The sequence below is a fragment of the Pteropus vampyrus genome, unplaced genomic scaffold, assembly GCF_000151845.1.
Source record: "Pteropus vampyrus isolate Shadow unplaced genomic scaffold, Pvam_2.0 Scaffold18, whole genome shotgun sequence".
NCBI lineage: Eukaryota > Metazoa > Chordata > Mammalia > Chiroptera > Pteropodidae > Pteropus > Pteropus vampyrus.
In genome coordinates, this window is record NW_011888799.1 from 6,140,602 (window position 1) to 6,156,664 (window position 16,063).

The 16,063-nt window shown below is 44.3% G+C and overlaps 1 protein-coding gene across 2 annotated transcripts in view; it reads left to right on the forward strand.

The window, feature by feature from the left end:
* The window catches only part of PTK7 (protein tyrosine kinase 7 (inactive)), a 60,615-nt gene extending 47,989 nt beyond the window's left edge, over positions 1 to 12,626 (forward strand). The window contains exons 16-20 of one of the 2 annotated variants that reach the window (XM_011354664.2): positions 285 to 517; positions 1,483 to 1,563; positions 10,006 to 10,157; positions 10,996 to 11,174; positions 11,636 to 12,626. In XM_011354664.2, coding sequence (XP_011352966.1) covers positions 285 to 517; positions 1,483 to 1,563; positions 10,006 to 10,157; positions 10,996 to 11,174; positions 11,636 to 11,796 — 806 coding nt within the window. In that variant the 3' untranslated portion in view covers positions 11,797 to 12,626. The remainder of the gene's footprint in view (positions 1 to 284; positions 518 to 1,482; positions 1,564 to 10,005; positions 10,158 to 10,995; positions 11,175 to 11,635) is intronic. The other variant, XM_023527616.1, reaches the window with a different exon arrangement.
* Positions 12,627 to 16,063: the final 3,437 nt, after the last annotated feature.

Genomic DNA, 16,063 nt, shown 5'->3' on the forward strand with positions numbered 1-16,063 from the left:
TTATGATGAGCCACCTAAAATTCTCATACAAACCACCCTTTGGAAAACCCTGAATATTAATCCCCCCCACATTGTTTCTTTTTTTACTGTTGTGGACTTGAAGCATAGGGCAGGAGGGGGAGGGGTTTGTTCACGGTCACACAGCAGAACTAGGCCTCTGCCCAGTCCAGGTGATGAGGAGCAGCAAAGTCCCTACTGTGTGATAGAAGCAAGGCACCTCCCCAAGTCAGGGGCTCCCTTTGCTTGGGTGTAGGCAGCTGGCTGACTCAGACCTGTATCCACAGGGAAGAGTGAGTTTGGAGAGGTATTCCTGGCAAAGGCGCAGGGCGTGGAGGAGGGAGTGGCAGAGACCCTGGTGCTTGTGAAGAGCCTGCAGAGCCGGGACGAGCAACAGCAGCTGGACTTCCGGAGGGAGTTTGAGATGTTCGGGAAGCTGAACCATGCCAATGTAGTGCGGCTCCTGGGGCTGTGTCGTGAGGCTGAGCCCCATTACATGGTGCTGGAGTATGTGGACCTGGTATGCTGCTGGCAGGGGACCTGGGGGTCTTGGGCAGGCAGTGCCCTAATGGGTTGTGGGTGAGCGGGGTGGGGGACACCTTGGAAACTTTGTCTCATGTGGTCTCAGCCAAAAGCTTGGCCTGCCTGCTATTGCCACCTTGTGATGCTCAGCTTCCTCCCCTCCCCACAATTCTCCAACACCTGCTTCTCCTTGACCAGCACCCTGCCTTTCCTGTCTGCCCGCCTTGTATCTGGGGATTGGTCCCAAGTACTTCCTGGCTTCTCACTCTGCACACTACATGGATGCCTTTCAGGTCTTCCCTAACTTTGGTTTGTCATTTTTATTTTTTCCCCAGCGCTAGTCATGCCTTAAGAATCAATTTATCAGAACCTGGCTTTTCTTCCTTCCTGTACCATGTGAGGCACCAGTCTTAGCCTAGTAACCAGCCTTCTCTTTCCACCTCAGTGGTCATGCCCAGATCTGCCCTTTGCTCTTCATTCCCTGACTGACCTGGGCCTAATCCCCTTGGTCTTCAAACCACTGCTGCTTATCAAATCCGGTGCAGGAAGGGGAGGAGTAATCTTTAATCTTCTCATTAGAATGCTTATTAGTGCTTTGTGTATATATTTACTGCTGGAGTTCCCCCTGTTTATGTCTGTTAGATAATAAACCCCTGGAGAGCAGGAGTCAATAGGGGGTGCTGTGTTTTCCTCTTGGCATCTGCCTTGTCTGGAGGCTCCCTTGAGGGTAGTTACGACTGTCTTCTTTTTCTGACTAAGAGAGCTCCTAGGAGGCATCGCATATGTATCTTTTAATTCCCATTGGACTTTCTCCACAGGCGGGGCCTCCACGCTGGGGTGGGCACTGAGATCAGGGTTTCTCGCCATTTGCTAGGCAGACACCCTGGGAGCACCTGTATGGTTTGATGCTTTGGACAGAATGGCTGGGCTCTGACCTGACAGAAACTTTGGCTTTTTCTTCAGGGAGACCTCAAACAGTTCCTGAGGATTTCCAAGAGCAAGGATGAAAAATTGAAGTCCCAGCCCCTCAGCACTAAGCAGAAGGTGAGGACAGGGAGGGAGAGGTCCTCAAGGGTGGGCCAGGAGCGAGGGCAGTCATCGTAACAGATGCCACCGATTGAGTGCTCCCTGTGGGCCTGTGGTAAGTACTTTGCATATGTTATCTCAGTGATTGCAATTATGTGTCACAATTCTTAATGTGTCACTATTTTGTGGATGAACAAATTGAAGTCTAAGAGGTTAAGTGACTTGTCCCAGAGCATACAACCCAAAAGAGGCTTTCTGTTGCCATGTTGTCTTCATGTTGAAGAGTTGCTCTTAGCCCTTGCTACTGGAGCAGGACATAATGTGCTCCCTGCAGGGAGCATTGAGGATGAACAGCAAGGAGTACTTATCTGGAAGAGCAGCAAGCAGCCTGAGCATTTTGGGTTCTCCTGGGCTGACTGTGGCCCTGAGCTTGTTTCTTCTGAGCGTGGAAGGCTCTTCTGTGAATGGGCTGCCCATGTTTCACTCACTGTGGTTTTCACACTTTCACTCTCACTTGTGCTGTAGGCTGTGTAGCCTTTCCTTCCTGTTCTCCTCCTGCCTTCTGTACAGAGGGTTGCTCTGGGCATAGAGTCCTGGCTAGAGCCCCATGGTAGAGCAGGCCTCGGATGAAACAGTAAAGAAGGCAAAGCTTGCCTACTCCCTCCTGCCACATCAGATGATACTTTCTGTGGCCCAGCTCTTCCTGCCCACAAACTCCTCCCCTCCCCTCTGAAATGGATCTGCCTCCTTCCACAGTGACTGGGCAGTTTGCTCTCAAGCTGATAGTGAAGTCACCTCATAAATCAATCATAGCTCAGGGCAGGTAGGCAGATACTGCTAGAGCCCTCCTAGGTCACCATTCCTTTGCCTTGTAGGCTGACTCAGGTCACAGACTCAGGGCAGAGTAGAAAGGTGTGGCCTGTGAGTGGGACTCTGGCTGCTCCTGATCTCTCTGGGGAAGTGGCTCTGTGCCCTTCAGGCTGGCCTCCTCTCATTACAGGTGAATTTACTAAGACCCAGACAGGGCAAGTGACCTGGCCCCAGGTCACCCAGAGCTGGCCTCTTGATCTTAAGTCCCTACTGCCATCTCTGAGAAGCCCCAGGAAAGGACATGCTACTTTAGCTCCATGGGTTGTCAAGACCCCAGAGCTCACAAATCAGGACACGCATGGAGCCAGCTAATCTTTACTGAGCCAGGCATGGCCCTAAGGGCCTTTGGTGAGACAAAATTGAAACTGTCAGGCATCCACGGAGCACTTAGTGTCTGGTGGGGGAGCTTAGGTAAATTAGGATGTACATGCCATACATACTTCAGGTGCAACACGGAAAGTAAGTGAGAGACATAAATTAAGAGGTGTGGAAGACATCCGCTTCCTTTTGGTGGACAGACATTGTGATCAACAAATATTCCCTGGTAGAGAAAGTCATTTGAGGTCAGTTCTCAAGGGCAGGAAGTAGTTGAATAGCAGGAAGGGGATGGATTCAGGAGAGAGGGAAGTCAAGGTAAGTTTCTGTGGCTGAGACAGGGACATAGGCTGACAGAAAGTCAGTTACCTCCATCACATGACCTGAGGAACTATTTGGCTGAAAGTCATCACCACCTTTACTAAAGATCTCTCCTATACTTTTTTGTCAGAACATCTTAAATTTCGTGGGAGAGCTTCAATAAGTTAGATTCCATACTCTCCAAGGACAATATTCTGCATCAAATGCAAAGGAGGGGGGAAATTGCTTAAATGGAATGTGGATTTCTGGACCATACCTCACTGAGGCTGAGGGAATCAGAATTTCTGAGAATAGGGTCTGAGTACCTGCATTTTTAAAACAACTTTTCTAGCTGATTCCTAAGCTCATTAAAGTTCAAGGAGTCCTTGTGTAGAACAGTGGTTTTGAAATATTTTTTGATTAGAATCGCCTATAAGAAATATATTTTACATCATGCATATACACTCACAACAACTAAAATTAAACTTTCACAATACTATATTTGATGCACTGGATATTTCCTATCCTTTTTTTTTTTAACCCACAAAATTGTTTTTGAGACCTACGTGGGTCTCAGTGGCTTGAAAACTACTACTTTTTGAGGATTCTGTACAAATTAAAATTATTGGGAAATATATATTAAAACTGGTAGATACTTTCTTGTGCTAATAATTTAATGAGCTACTGTGTTCCTACGGGTCCTGGGGGAATAGAAGGAGGTAGAATTAAGTTTTTAAAGGGAGTTGAAGTAGTAGACAGGGTGCTCCTTGGCCAGTTAGAGCTGGAATGACGATAATGTGGGTGGGCTGGGGGAACCCCAGGAGGATTTCAGGATAGCAATAGGATAGTGATAGAAATCAAAGACATGGGCCCTGGGTGCTGGCATAATTGTAGTTAATGCTTTTTAGAGTAACTGATAAGATGATGGATATTTTGAAGTCTGAGAACTGTAACCTATGATTGTTCTATGGATCATCTGTGAGCTGATGAGAGGATGAGAAGCAGGGTCAGCTTAGAACACATCCGGTGGACAGCGCTTCATGCAGTTAGATGCTGTGACGGGACCCAGAATGCCTGTTGTGAGAAGAGTGCAGTAGTGAGTTAGTGGAACTTGGGCAAGCCCTTCGAGTGTTAAAGTTGGAAAGGAAGGGGTGGGTCAGGTCTTTATAACAGTATTCACAAATAACCCTGTGGCCACCTGATGGCGTCTTGCCCAGCAGTAAGGAAACCTCAATTGGCTTGGGTCTAACAGAATTCCCTTTTACTATCCTCACTTAGCCAGTATTGCTAGAAGCGCTGCCTCTCTTAAAAGATAGCAAGTTAGTCACCATGCCAAGTTCACTCTGTTCTGTTTTCCTTGACTAGCAGCAGATTGAGAGCAGATGGATGGGATGGCAAGTCTGATGAGGTCACATTACAAAATCCTTTGCCCCTAACAGATGACCCAGCAAGGCTGGACAATGCCTTGGTGTTTTGAAGCCTGAAGTAGAGTCTGTCCATTTATGATGACCAAGTCAGTGGTCGGTCATCTGGCCCTTTTACCACCAGTGATACTTGGGGCATTCTAAAAATGGCAGTCTGGGGACTGTTTGGGGAGCATGGCCTCTACTTTTCCTTGGAGATCCTATTCAGGGCTCTGTACCCAGGGAGGGCTCAGAAATCTTGGTAGATCTGTTCATCTGACTTCTTTAACCCTCCTTACACACATTTGGTTGGAAGCTACACAGAGATTTTCTTACTTTTGATAAAGAAAATGTACCAAGAGAATGAGATTTTTTTCCAACTCTTGATGAGGTCCTTTGTTCTGTGCTTCTGCATATGCAGTATCAGTCAATATGTTGAATATGGAGATGGGTCCTGTTTGGTTGGTGGTTGTTTGTATCAGTGCCGTTTAATAGAACTTCCTGCAATAATGGAAATGTTCTATATCTACTGCTGTCCAATGTAGTAATTACTCTCTCCATGTGGCTACTAAGCACTTAGAATGTGGCTGGAGCCACTGAGAAACTGAAATTAAGTTTTAATTAACTGAAATAGCCACACGAGGCTAGGGGCTACTGTTTTAGACAAAATAGGTTTAGATTGTTGTTTTTTTAAACTTTTTTTGACTGAGACTCGCAGTAGCAGAAAGCACATTTTGCATCATAACCTAATAACGTGTGTATATTTTAAAAAATGAAAAAAATATTAGGAATACTTACCCTTACTAAGAGAATGGACTCTGACATTTTCTATTCCATTTTTTAAAATTATTTTATTTTTTAGTTACATTTGGCATACAATATTAGTTTCAGGTGTATAACATGGTGATTAGACATTTATTTATATATCTTAAAAAGTCATCATCCCAATAAATCTAGTACCATCTAACAAGTATGTAGTTATTACAATATTACTGACTATATTCCTTATGCTGTACCTTATATCCGCATGACTGTTTGTTTATTTATTTATTTTAGGGGAGGCAACCCTTGGTTGACCCTGCTTAGCTTCCGAGATCAGATGGGATCGGGCTTGTTTAGGGTGGATGGCCATAGACTCGCATGACTATTTTGTAACTACCAATTTGTACTTCTTAATCCCTTCTCCTTTTTACCTCAGCCCCTCCCATCTGACAACCATCGAAATGTTCTCTGCATCTATGAGTTTGTTTCTGTTTTGTTGGTTTATTTTGTTCTTTAGATTCCACATGTAAGTGAAATCATATGGCATTTGTCTTTCTCTTGTCTGACTTACTCCACTCAGCACAGTACTCTCTAGGTTCACCCATGTTGTTGCAGAGGGCAATATTTCATTCTTTTTGATGGCTGAGTAATATTCCATTGTATATATGTACCACCTCTTCTTTTTTCATTCATCCATTGATGGACACTCAAGTCTTGGCTTTTGTAAATAATGCTGCAATGAACATAGATTCTCATGTCCCTTCGAAGTCTTGTTTTGGGTTTCTTCAAATAAATACCCAGAAGTGGGATAACTGGGTCCTTCCTTGTCTCTTGTTATAGCCTTTGTTTTGAAGTCTATTTTGTTTAGCATAAGTATTGCTATCTCTTTTTCATTTGTTTCTATTTTCATGAAAATTTTTTTCTATCCCTTTACTTTCACTGTGTGTGTATTTCAATCTGAAGTGGGTCTCTTGTAGGCAGCATATGTAAGGTTCTTGTTTTCTTATCCATTCAACCATCCTATGTCTTTTGATTGGAGCATTTAATCCATTTACATTTAAAGTAATTGTTTATAGGTATGTTTTTGTTTTGCCATTTTATTATTCATAGTTTTGATTTTTATTTTCTTAAAGAAGTCCCTTTAACATTTCTTGTAATACTAGTTTGGTGGTGACGAATTCCTTTAGTTTTTTCTTGTCTGGGAAGATTTTTATCTTTTCTCCCATTCTGAATGATAGCTTTTCTGGGTAGAGTGATCATGGTTGTAGGACCTTGCTTTTCTCCTTTTGAATATTTTATGTCAATCCCTTCTGACCTACAAAGTTTCTGTTGAGAAGTCAGCTGCCAATGTTATGGGAACTCCCTTGAGGTCACTAACTGCTTTTCTCTTGCTGCTTTTTGTCTTTAACTTTTGGCGTTTTAATTATGGTAATAAAAAAAAAATGTTAAAAAGAGATGTGGGCCTCTTTGGGTTCATGTTTTTTGAGACTGCGCTTCCTGGGCTTCTGTGTCTATTTTCTTCTCCAGGTCAGGGAAGTTTTCCACCATTATTTCTTCAAATAGGTTTTCAATTTCTTGCTCTCTCTCTTGTACTCCTATGATGCGAATGTTGGTACACTTGATGTTGTCCCAGAGGCCCCTTAAACTATCCTCATATTTTTGGATTCTTTTTTCTTTCTTTCTTTCTTTCTTTTTTTAGGCGAGGCAACCCTTGATTGACCTCACAGATTGCAAGGACCTTGTCATCTTACAATCCCTTATGTTTTATTTTTTATGCCTCTTCAGCACCTGGTCTTCCTAGGTGGTCTCCCATCCAAGTACTAACCAGGTCCGACCCTGCTTAGCCTCTGAGCAGGGCGTAGCATGGGCGTAGACGGATTCTTTTTTCTTGTTGCTGTTCTGCTTGGCTGTTTTCTCTCATCTTATCTTCTAAATTGCTGATTTGATCTTCTGCTTCATCTAATCTGTTGATTCTTCCTAAGGTATTCTTCATTTCAGTTATTATATTCTCTGTTCCATTTATTAATTTATTTGTTTGTTTATTTTAAGTTTATCGGGGTAACTGGTTAATACAATTATATAATTTTCAGATGTAACTGTTTCTTTTATTTTTAATGCTGGTAAGATTCACTAAATTGGTTTGATAGCATGCTAATAGGTTGTTACCACAGTTAGCAAACAACTATGGGATACAGTGGAGTCTGCAGGGATGTCATTGGCCAGCCTTCCTGTGACCCTGGCAGCCAGGCTGATGAAGCTGCTTAGAGCCAGCCAGCAATGCTTAAGGGCCAGGTCGAAGCCAGCACTCCACCTCTGGGCTTACTGATGGGTAGACAGCCCTTCTCGTGCCCCCAACACCAATAATAAGACCTAGGAGAGGCAGCTGCAGTATTGAGGAAAGAGCCAGACTTTGGTATTAGGCTGAGTATATAGCCTTGGAGGGAACCATGGGCAGAGCCACAGATGGCCATACCTCAGAGAGTGCAAGTAGGAGAGGCAACTGGCCTTGTTCAGGACACAGCACGCAGTAGGTACTCAGCAAATGTTCCTTCTCTCTTATTGGTTTCCTTCTTTCACTAGGTAACTTGGCAACAGCCCCTCTACCACTCCCATTCACTTTTATCCCTTTTTGAACTTCAGGAACATAGAATCAGATTAACCATAATCTTCAGATAATCTATAACATACTCACTGTTGGCTCATCCATGAGCTGCTTTTATTTAGTCATTTTTTTTTCATTAAATTTATTTATTTAAATTAGTTTCAAGTATATAGTACATTGGTTAGACATAGTTTTTTAATGTGCGCGTGTGTGCACGCGCGTGCGTGTTTGGTAAGTTTTTATTTTGATATTTCAAACTTAAAAGGGTATAAGAACAGTTCCAGGAACTTCTACAAACCCTTTATCCAGATTCAGTTGTTTACATTTCGTCCCATTTGCTTTCTCTTTGTCTCTGTAGGTATATGTATTATTATTTTTCGTGCATTTTTTTCTGAACCATTAGAGATAAGTTGGAGGCAGACTTTGACCTTTTGTAATTCATTATGTGTAAAATGATATCTCATCGGGTCGTGGTTTATATTTCCTTGGTCACCACTGATACTGGGTTTTGGCCACATTCTTATCTTCATCCCTCAATGATTACATTATCTGATGGCTGACTTTTCCCTTGTGGATCCTGAGAATGAGTCTGTATGCCAGAAGAAGCACACAGCTGGCCTGTAACTTGTTAAATAATCTTCCACAGGTTCCAGAGATCTCTTTGCATTTCTTTTTGCCTTGTGTTTATATACAAGAAAATGTTACAGTTCCCACGTGTTCCTCGGTGGTTGCTCCCAAGATTTGGATAAGGCGACAGAGGCAAAGGGGCCATAGGTCCTTACAGGCACTCTCCTGGTCCTCCAATTTTAGTTCTGATTGACATAAACCACTTTCTCCCTGGTGGTGGCAGTCTTCTGCAGGTACAATTCTTGTGTCTCTTCTAGACTGCCCTCTTACTAGGAGCCCTTGCTCTCTGTTATATTCCACCTGCACTCAGGTGTGTATGGTATACAGTAGATGCTCAATTAATATTTGTTCAGTGCATAGATATATACTTTAAAATATTAATATAACTTCATTACATTTATAGTCTATATAATACATTCACATGGCTCAAAAATTTAAAAAGAGCATCAGTGAAAAATATCCCTAACTCTCTTATACTTTGGGAAATAGTTTGGCATTACTTTTTAGAGCTAGAGATACTCATAGTCCATGACCCACACCTGGGTATCTTAAACTCATACAGGTATACATCCATAAGAACAGTTATAGCAGCACTGTTCATAATAGCCCAAAGCTGGGGGGAAAAACAAATATCCATTGGCATTAGAATGAATAAATTATGATATATTCAGGATGAAAACTCAGTATAGTAGTACCCCCCAAAAATAGATGAATCTCACGATGCTGAATGAAAGAATCAGGCACAAAAGAATATACATTTTGTATACTTATCTGGCCCCCAAAATGAATTATATTGTTCTAGGAACATACGTGTAAGTGGTAAAACTACAAAGAAGAGCCAAGAAATTATCCTAAAGTCAGGACAATATTACCTCTGGAGGGGAAGGAGAATATGTGATGAGGAAGGAGCCCTTAGGGGTTTCTGGTGTACTAACATTGTTGGGGGGTTTTTTGTTTTAACTTAATGATCATTTCCTGGGTGTGAGTGTTTTAATTGTGGAAGTATACAAATATGTGATATTTTCTATATGTAGTTCACAATTTAAAAAATGTGAACCAAAGGTTTCCCTACCTTTCTCTTTTCTAGCCCCTAGCTCCCCTCCTTGGAGGCAACCAGTTTGTGTGTATGTGAGAGAGTGAATTCACACAAAAAAACAAATTTTACATATATGTATACATTTTGTATACAACTGATAGAATATATGCAATTTTGAAGTAAAAACGAAAAGGAACAACCCCTAAAGATGTAAGCTATGATTACTGCCCAGTTATTTTTCATTCAACAAGTGGCTACTATATGTTCTCCCCACCCCATGTGCCACTCCCTTATCTAGCACCTGCTGTGTGTTCGGGTGGTTCCAAGAGCTTAACTTCATTTAATTCCATTCTTCCCACAGCCAGTGATGCAGGCACTGTTATCATCCTCATCACAGAGAAGGAGACGGAGGCCGTTGTGCCTTTGCTTTTGGGCTTCCTAAGGATCACACCGGTGGCACTGAGACTCTACCAGGAGTTGTTTTGGGGATGGTCACCTTGATCTCATAGATCTGGGTGCCCTGACAAGCCCCTTTCTCACTCTAGGTGGCCCTGTGCACTCAGGTGGCCCTGGGAATGGAGCACCTGTCCAACAACCGCTTTGTGCACAAGGACCTGGCCACTCGCAACTGCCTGGTCAGTGCCCAGAGACAGGTGAAGGTGTCGGCCCTGGGGCTCAGCAAGGATGTGTACAACAGGTAGAAGGACATGGGTGGGGCTGGGAGAGGGGCAGAGGGCAGATGCAGTTCGTGGGGTGTGGAAAAGGGCTAGTGTCTACTTGGTCCGAAGCCGGAGGGCCCAGGTTGGGCAGAGCCTTCCCATCCTCTCTCCACAGGTACCATAGGCGTCGCAGCCAGTGTGCCACAGGTCCCTGACTTTTATGCATTTTCTCTAGTGATAAAAAATTATAAACCTTTTTAAATAACTGGTCAAACTTTATAACAGTTTACATATAATTTAACTATATATGTGGCTTCCTCTATAACCTCCTGAATTCAGTAGTTACTATTTTGAAGACTAAGACTTCAAGTTCAGCACTCACAGCCAGAGACTGCTCTGGAATGACTACACATGCTCCACGTACCACCTCCAGGAACTTCCCCTCGAGTCACCCCAGTTCTGAGTCACCCCAGTTTATCTGACCGTTGCTTTATTCATGATTGATTTATCACTAGTAGAGCGTTTAAAAAATTTTTTCATTTAACGTGGTCTCGTTTTTCACATTTTTAAACCAATACCGAAAGTACATATTAGCTTTTTTTTATAATAACATCTAGGCAAAGTTTGATTCTTAACGGAATTTTTAACGTTCACACTACACGTGGATGGCTCTAAATTTCCTCGTATATCTCCATGCTCAGCATAAATGTTACTGATTTCTCTGAGTGCCTTGATGTAGAAAAGTTGGGCTCCAGCTTGGATATGAGACCCAGACCTAGGTCGAGGTTGGGGTCCCAGGCCGTGTCTCTCACCCCACCCCACACCCTGAGCCACAGAGGCCCCACCCCCATCCCTGTATGTGGTTTTCTTCTGCAGTGAGTACTACCACTTCCGCCAGGCTTGGGTGCCACTACGCTGGATGTCCCCTGAAGCCATATTGGAGGGCGACTTCTCCACCAAGTCTGATGTCTGGGCCTTCGGCGTGCTGATGTGGGAAGTGTTCACCCATGGAGAGATGCCCCATGGTGGGCAGACCGATGATGAAGTGCTAGCAGGTAGGCAGCTGTGTTTCCAAGGAACGATTCCAGATGTTCTCCAGGTGGAAAGTTTGCTTAAGGTCTTGGGGCCGGCTAAACTTGCCTCCTCTCTCAGGGCTAGTACATAGATACGGCCACTGAAATACTTTCATACTGGTTGGTAATTAGCCCTTACCTCCAGTGCCCACTCTAGCCACTGACACCTGCCCATCGACGCCACCTTCGCCCCCATACACTGGCTGTGTGTGCTCTGTGGACCCTGGCACCACCAGGCCAAGGGAGCTGTATCTTGTAACCAAAGGAAAACTTTGGTTACAAGATACTTCCCGCATACTCCTTGAGTCAGCACCCACTCACCACTGGCCAGTGACCCCTACCCCAAGTTGCCTTCCTGTGACTGTGGGAACTGCAGGCTCCACAGAATATTGGACAGGTGATCAAAAGTTTTGACTAACACTCCTCCCACCATCTTTCTGCAGACTTGCAGGCTGGGAAGGCCAAACTTCCACAGCCTGAGGGCTGCCCTTCCAAGCTCTACCGGCTGATGCAGCGCTGCTGGGCTGTCAGCCCCAAGGACCGACCCTCCTTCAGTGAGATTGCCAACACCCTGGGAGATAGCCCTGCAGACAGCAAGCCATGAGGAGGGAGCCCAGGCAGGCTGTGCCTCAGGCTGGCGTGGGCAGAGGAGGACCTCTTGAGGGGTCCCCGCAGCATGATGGGCAAGATCCCTGTCCTCCTTGGCCCGAGGGGCCCTGCCCTGGCTCCACAGGCACTGCTGCGGTCTGGGCAAGGCCTGGGCTTTCCCCCTCTTCCTCACCCTCAGCCCCTGGGGAGGCTGATTCGGACCCAAATTGGGTTACTAGGGCCTTGGGCTGAGCAGCTTTCTCTGCCACCCCTTCCCCCATTAGGGACAGTGCGGGTGCCTCAGGTAACCCCAATTTCTGGCCTGGATCTCCTCCCCTTGACCAGGTCCAATTCTGCCGCTTGTCTGCCAACTTTGCCCAGGGAGGGCTAGGCTGAAGATGAGCTGGGTTTGAGGGGAGTTCTTTAATATACTCAAATGCCTGGGTAGTTCTGGCCCATGCCCCCTCCGCCCCCACTGCAGGGTCTGCGCCAGGATCGTGGAGGACACAGCAGTGAGTCCTTCCTGCATGGACTTTTGGACGCTGACCTAGACCCATGCCTCCTCCCCACCCTTCTCTCCTTTCCTCATCCTAAGTGCCTGGCAGATGAAGGAGTTTTCAGGAGCTTTTGACACTATATAACCCGCCCTTTTTGTATGCACCATGGGCGGCTTTTGTATGTACTTGCAGCGTGGGTTGGGTCGGTGTGGGAGGGAGGGTGGGCCCTGGAGGAGATGGGGAGGGGGGCCACCCCTGCCTCACACCTTTATTGTTGTTGTTGTTTGTTTGTTTTTGTTTTTGTTTTTACATTCGCCGCTCTCAATAAAGAAGCCTTTTTTACAACTTGCTTCTGATGGTCATTCCCTGCCGTTGCCCATGAATCATGTCTTGTTTTCCCTCACTTATCAGAGGGGCCATGTGCCTTCACAGAGTCTGGTGGGGCTGGGACAGGAATAACTGGCAGACAATGGTCTTTCTCTCTGGTTCCTGGAGCAGTTGAAAATGTGGGCTCAGGAGGCAAAGCTGCCCCTTGTCCATGGGACCCCGTGTTGCTTCTGACTGCCAACTACTTGCTCAAGTAGGAAGGGTGGATGAGTGAAGGCAAGTTAGAATAGGATTTGAGGAGTAGTTAATGACAGATTCAGGTCTCTGAATCCTTTTAAAACTCTAGGAGGGAGATGGAGTGGATAGCACTGAGCAAAAATGATGCTTAATGCCTCATTGCTCCAAGGCCCTCACCTGGTTTGATGCCTAGTTACCTAGACCTTGTGTCTCAGTTATATTTTACCTTATTCCAGTAACTTCAGCCTGGTTCCCCATCCTAAAGAAAAGAGTCCTTCACTCTGAAATTGCTCTAGTTCATTCTGTTCCTCACCACACTTCTCAGTAGTGAAAATAACAGCTAATATTTATTGAGTACTTGCTCTGTACCAGTCACTAAGCACTTAACATACATTTTATCATTAAGTCTCTGTGATTACTCTGCTAGCCAGATGTTACTGTTCTCATTTCACAGATTAGGAAACTGAGGCGCAGGGAGGCCAGGTAGTTTCCCCAAGGTCACACAGCTAGTAATTGAGCCACTTACTTGTTGATATACAGTGTGTTACATCCCTAAGTTCTGTTGTAGTGGGGAAAAAAAAAACAACTCAAGAACAATTTCTCTAGAGCAGTGTTTTTCAAATTGTAGGTTGCAACTAGCATTTTAAAAATAATGAAACATGATAGAAACTATCAGAATACATTGTACACCTTAAGGGTAAGTATTCTTTTACAAACTTTTATTTGTAACATTTGATACATGTTTGTGTATAGTAGGTTATGTATTTGTTAGCTATTGGGGTGGGAATCCTGCATTATAACCCCCAAATCTCAGTCACTTAAAACAATTATTTTTCTCCTTCACGGATCTGCAAGTTGGTGAGGTTCGGCTGATCTTGGCTGGACCTAGCTGAGTTCAGCTGGGCTTGGCTTCAGGTTGTAGGACTGATTTGGGTCTACTCTGCTGATCCCAGAGCATGCTCTGATGCAGTAGCAGGAGCACAAGAGGTTGAGCCAGATCGTACAAGCACATTTCAAACCACAAGTCTTTTAACAGTTTATTGGCCCAAGCATGTCACATGTCAAAACCCAACAACAGAAGTAGCAGACAAAGACACGTGACAAAGGATGTGAATATCTAAATCCAACAGAGGGTGTGAATAATTGAGAGCAAAATCTAATTCACCATAGGTTGCGATGTAAAAATGATCTCTCAACGTGGGCTGCATTCATAAGTATTGGGAAAGAACTACTCTAGGTCATAAATCACCGATCCTTTTCTCTCACTCCTGGTCTCCCTTGACCACTTTGCAGCAGCTAACATCACTGGCCACATCTGCCTTTTCAAACCCTCCTCTCTTGAGTTCGATGTTGGTATGCGGTCTCCACCTTCTCTGACCAGGCTTTCTCCAGCCCTAGCTGAGGTGCCTTTTGCCTTTTTCAGAGACGGCTGTTCTGAATTCTGTCCTTGGCCTTCCTCTGAGTTCTCCCCCACAGGAATCTCATCTCACCTCATGTGTCTTTAATTGGGCCTTTAGTGTGAACAGTTCCCAAACTATTAGCTGCAATTCCAGCATCTACTCCAAGGTCCAGACACATGCTCCCCATTTTCTACAGGATATTTTCCTCTGCTTGTTCCCCAAGGCCCAAACTGAATTGTTCTCTCTCCTAAACCTGTTCCTCCAGCCAAGTTTTCTCTTCCCATTAATGGTACCACTGTTTGGAGGATAGTCACCCTTACTTAAAATCTCAGTTCATCTTAAGTCCTCTTTGTGTACTCTCCTTCCTGTGCAGCCTGTCACCAAGATCCATTTATTCTACCTCTACTTTGTTTCTGTCTTTGCCTAATTTGAAGAGAAAAACAATTGTATGAAAGTAATACTGATCATGGAAGAAGTCAAATGGTACAGACTCGTATAAAGCAAAGAACGCATACCTCTAGTTCCTAAACTCCTCTGCAGTGATAAGTAAGCACTATCTGTGTTTGGAGCGTGGCTTTCTAGACTTCCTAAGCACACTGATTCAGAATCTCTTTTCTTCACTCCTTGAAATGTTGCTATAACAATTGTGACATTTTTCTTCTGCGTGAAGTTAATACCTGTGTAAAAGTTAACTCCAAATGAAAATGGTTTTAGAGTTAGTAATATTTTTTTGTGACAATTTTTTAAAGCAATCCTTAATTTTTGTTTTGATGTTATTTGGGTGATAAAAATCAGGAGAAAGGGCAGAGAAGGAATAGTATGGTATATGAGGGAATCGGGCTGGAATTCTGATGCCCTTTTGGAGGTTCTTCATGGTCTGGGGTGGATGTGAGTGCCCATCTTCCAGGGGACTAGTGTGATTTAGGCCTTAACAGAGAAGCACCAAACTCACATTCCAGAGAGGCCAGTTGGGATTTATCTGAGCTCAGTGGGCTGTGTGGAGTCTATAGTGAACCTGAGAACAGATGCCTCTTATATGGCCACCATTCAACTCAGCTCTAGGCTAGTAGTCTCCTGTGGGAATATAGGCCTAGAGTTGCTAAAAATTCCAATTTTTTGAGAGAGAGGCTGGATATTCAGATTTTTATGTAAAATCTCCTGATTTAAAAATGATATATAGTCCAAACAAAACACATCTATGGACTAGTTTTTGATTTTGACTATCTACATCAACAGTTTTGGTTCCTGAACTTGTAATACTCCAATATAATATGGGTATAGGTCCCCCTTGCCCAGTGGTAATAATGTGCTGTGAAGATGAAGCCATCCCAAGCAAGAGAAGGTGCTGTGGCACTAATACATGTGGAATGGCCCAGGGGTTGGGTGAAATCAGAGAGAGCAGACTATTAGAAGGGAAGCTGAGAACTGTTCTCTGTCCTGTGGATGTGGCAGGTAGCAGTTGTCCTCTGGGGTGCCACTGCTGACGGTTTCTAAACCAGGGGTCTCACATGGAAAAGTCTTTAGCTAGGCAGGAATGGACCCCAGGGCTGTGGGTGTAAGACTGCTACTCAGATAAATTGCAGTCCCAAGCACCATCTGTGGCCCCAGAAGCCCTTCTGGAACCTATTTATCTATTTGACCTGTTCTTCCTCTTGAGCTAACACATTCCATATGTTTAACTACCTGTCATGTGGATTAAACTGGGAAAAGAACAACATTGTTTAAAACTGCCGGGAAATGGGGAAGAGGAAGGCTCTTAATTCCTGTATTTAGGGGTTTGATGAATGACCCCATGTTTTTAATATAGGTGTGCATGTATGTG